The 3,617-nt window shown below is 40.6% G+C and overlaps 1 protein-coding gene across 1 annotated transcript in view; it reads left to right on the top strand.

The window, feature by feature from the left end:
* LOC138022995 (uncharacterized) overlaps nucleotides 1-1,862 on the top strand; it is a 34,803-nt gene extending 32,941 nt beyond the window's left edge. The window contains exon 20 of the mRNA XM_068870031.1: nucleotides 1-1,862. This exon is cut by the window's left edge and continues 208 nt beyond it. Within this exon, the coding sequence (XP_068726132.1) occupies nucleotides 1-219 (219 nt within the window). The 3' untranslated portion in view covers nucleotides 220-1,862.
* Nucleotides 1,863-3,617: the final 1,755 nt, after the last annotated feature.

Below are 3,617 nucleotides of genomic sequence, written 5' to 3' on the forward strand. Positions count from 1 at the left end.
ATCCATGCCAACGGGCTGAGTGACGCAGTTGTGGAAGGAGGAGCTGTGCAGAGTACAAGGTCGAGACAATCAAATCCAGCCAGTGTGGCGATTGGTGGCCCAAACAACGGGCTTTGTCAGAGTGGCTCTGCTGAGAGAGGTGGAGCAACGAGCGACCGGCGGCTGGCTGACATGACAGTTGAGCAAGCCAGCTTTGCTTTGCATGAACGCACTGCCTAAACCGATGCAAATGAAAATGTTATTTTAACTTCTTAAAAAGTAGAATTGATTGATATGTTTCAGAGATGTCCACATAGAGAATCTCATGCAGTTACTTCTGCCCGACCTTTTTTTAAAGAAAACTGTTTAATAGGCCAAACGAAAAAGTTAAAAGAGTGCAATGCGCTAGGGACCGAAACATTTTTTAAGGCCATAATTGTCTATTTCACACGGTTGATTTGGCAGCAGCTATATATGAAACTACTTGAGTAACAACATTCATCTGAACTTTACTTGTTTTGGCAATTCGTAGGGGAGAAATATGATCCCTGGCATTTTTAACTATTTTATTGTTTATTTCAGGGAATCGCGACCCTTAAATAACTTGAACAAAGTAATTATTTTTGTAAATATTAAGTTCAACGTATTAGGTACAATATAGTGTGTTGTTGTAGTAGTAACTAATATTTTAGATTGGACCTTTTTTGGATTTTCCCCCGTAAGAATGAGTTTTTCACATAGTTTTACGTCTTTGTATTACTAGCAAATGAAGTTTCTGGTGCTGTTCTGCTTGATTTTCGTGTTCGTCATAACTTAATTTGTTTAACGCACCATTTTTTAAAGGTGTAAATCTATAGGATAGTATTTAAATTGGACCTTTTTCGATATTTTGCCCAGAAAGAATGATTTCTTTAAACAGTTGTCCGGTGAAATTTTGATAAAGATGACAAATTTTGTGGTATTTTTCAGGAGAGTTAATATGTTGTTTGAGCACATTTGTGCGCCCTTTTGCAAATGCTATATATTTTTTGCAATAAACTGGCAACTTTATTAAAGCTAGTAGTAATCAAGGATTATTGAAGTGCGTTCGACAGTAGAAAGATTTAAGTGCGACGCACCTTACCTGGCCACCTATCAAAGTTTTTTACAAACTGTCCGCGAATCAGGATGTGTGAATTTGATTGACAGTCATGCCTCCTTGCAAATTCGCACAGTTCTAAGGGCCTATTTACACGAGCCCGGGTTGCTTTTTACCCCAGGTTGAATCACCGCGGCGGGTAACCCTTTTGCAGTCAAATGTTGATTTGACGTATTTACACGTAGGTTATCAAATGTGTAAGTTTGTTGGGTTGCCACGGTAAGGTGCCTTGCACTGTAAAAGTAGCTAGGATAGTGTGAGAAGACTGAGTGAATGAGACTTAAGTGAAGAATACAGAATTCATGAGGGAAGAGGCTAGTTATTTTTCGATGATTTCTTTGGCCATTGCAGATCTCGTTTAATAGTAAATAACCACAAGATATGTAATGTAAACAGAAAATAATAATGGCGTAATTCAATACAGTATTACAAATGCAATGTCATTGTTACTTCCGTTACCCATGATCCCACGCGGGGAAACTTAAGTGTTGTGACTCGTGAAAATGATTATGCCAGTTGGGTTTTGTTGTACTATCGTCCTTTTAGAAAGTCAATCAATAGTTTGAAAGTATTAATTTCTGTTCAGGTTTCATTTCATCTAGATTTATTTTGTAACCGAAATTTTGTTTCTCTTTCGTTGAACCACTTAATCCCGGCTCGATCACTTGAATTACTCGATCTCTTCATCACATACTACACCGAAATGCTTGTTCTACGTGATATATTAAAAGTGCGTTGGAATTGTCGTTTGTTGCTTGTATTCGTTCAAAAACTATTGAATAATCCTCGATGAAAGGACGTCAACTTTGGGTCAACTGAAAGATATTAGGCTGATTTAGCAACAGAACGGGAACGTCAGTGGCGACGGCGCGCGCAGGAAAAACACCAATGAGAATTCAGAATAGAATAGACTCCACTCTTCTTCTCTATTCTAAATTCTCATTGGTAGTTTTGCTGCGCGCGACGTCGCCACTGACGTTCCCGTTCTGTTGCTAAATCAGCCTATTTTCGCCGCGTTCTTAAAAAACACAACGTGAACCTACGATTCTATCAACCGGAATCAACTTTGCTTGGTAATCACGCCTCAGCGCAAAGTGGAATCATATGGAAATCTCTGGTGACTCTAAAACAAGGACCTAAGACCCGCGCCAAATCTTAGAAACTAAGACCTGAGACTTAAAGTGTAAGGCCTGTTTATATGAGGCGAGCCAGCCTGGTTAGGTGGGCTGGCCCTCTTTGCCGAGATCTCGGCTAATGCATATTTTCTTCGGTAAAATCTCGGCTGGCTGAAAAATTCTCATCAACGGCCCAGCCCGGTTTGCCGGGATGAAAAATTGTCGTGACGCGTGCATGGGTTGCCTTGAAAACGCAGCCAGATTTGCATGTTCAGGATGTTTTTTTGCATCTTTGGTTTTGAAATGCCATTCCGTATTTGCTAGAGCTAAAAGGAACCTTCATTTCGAACCAAACAAGAAAATTCACCAGTTAAATGCTTCTTCAATGTTTGACGGTTACGAGGCACGTAAACCACTTGCTGAAATTCATTCCGGGTAAACCGGGCTGGAATTGTCCATTTAAACACTTCAGACCTTTTTACCGAGTCAGCCCGCCTAACCGGGCTGGCTTGCCTCATAGAAACCGGTCACTGATAACTACGATGATCTCGAAACTTATGTTTCATTCCCGCAGTTCAAATTTATGTCTTTACATGTAATACATCGTTCTTTCATTACTATAATCTCGTAAAGACTGCCTGGAGGTGAATCACTCCGCAAGTGCTGTACGGGACACCGCCTTCTTCACCGGTGGAAGAAGACAATGCGGAAAAATTTTTTTGAGGCCCCGTTTCTCGCTCACAAGGCCGCGCTCGCTTGGACTTTCCTGAAGAAGCATTAACACTTGGAAGCGAGGCCTGTTTAACTACCTGGCTAACATGCTCATTCCGTGATGAGTTTTCAGAGATAATGACGACAAGAAGCTTCGAAATTTTGACACACCTTTTACGATGGATGGAAATTATTTAGTTTTCCTCTATTTTAGGACGACCACTCCACAACGCGGTAAGGAACAGGTTGGCTTAATTTGTCTTTGATGACAGTCTGTGAAGTTGTGGTATTATATTATCGATGTATTTCCTCAACTTTGCTTTTGAGTCACTGCTTACTTCTAAATCTTTGATGACAACGACTGGAAGCCAAGGACCTAACTTCGTTTCTTGAGAGACGCGCGACGGAACCCGAAACCCCATTCGACAAAACATCTCCCTCTAACGCATGTTTGAACCATGAGTACCGATTATTTGAACGTTGTTTTCAAAAAACGTGTTTAGTCAGTGTCTAAACACCGAATAAGGAACCATAGTAAGTTAGACCTGCTCAAAGGTAGGTTTAAACGCTGTTTAACGATATCTTCATGCATTGTCAGCCATTTTATAATGGAGGAACCACTGTGCTGCAGACAGTTAAGAAACTACGCCAACCGAAGTAATTTACATGCTCGA

This window comes from Montipora capricornis, chromosome 11, assembly GCF_036669925.1.
Source record: "Montipora capricornis isolate CH-2021 chromosome 11, ASM3666992v2, whole genome shotgun sequence".
In the NCBI taxonomy this organism is placed as follows: domain Eukaryota; kingdom Metazoa; phylum Cnidaria; class Anthozoa; order Scleractinia; family Acroporidae; genus Montipora; species Montipora capricornis.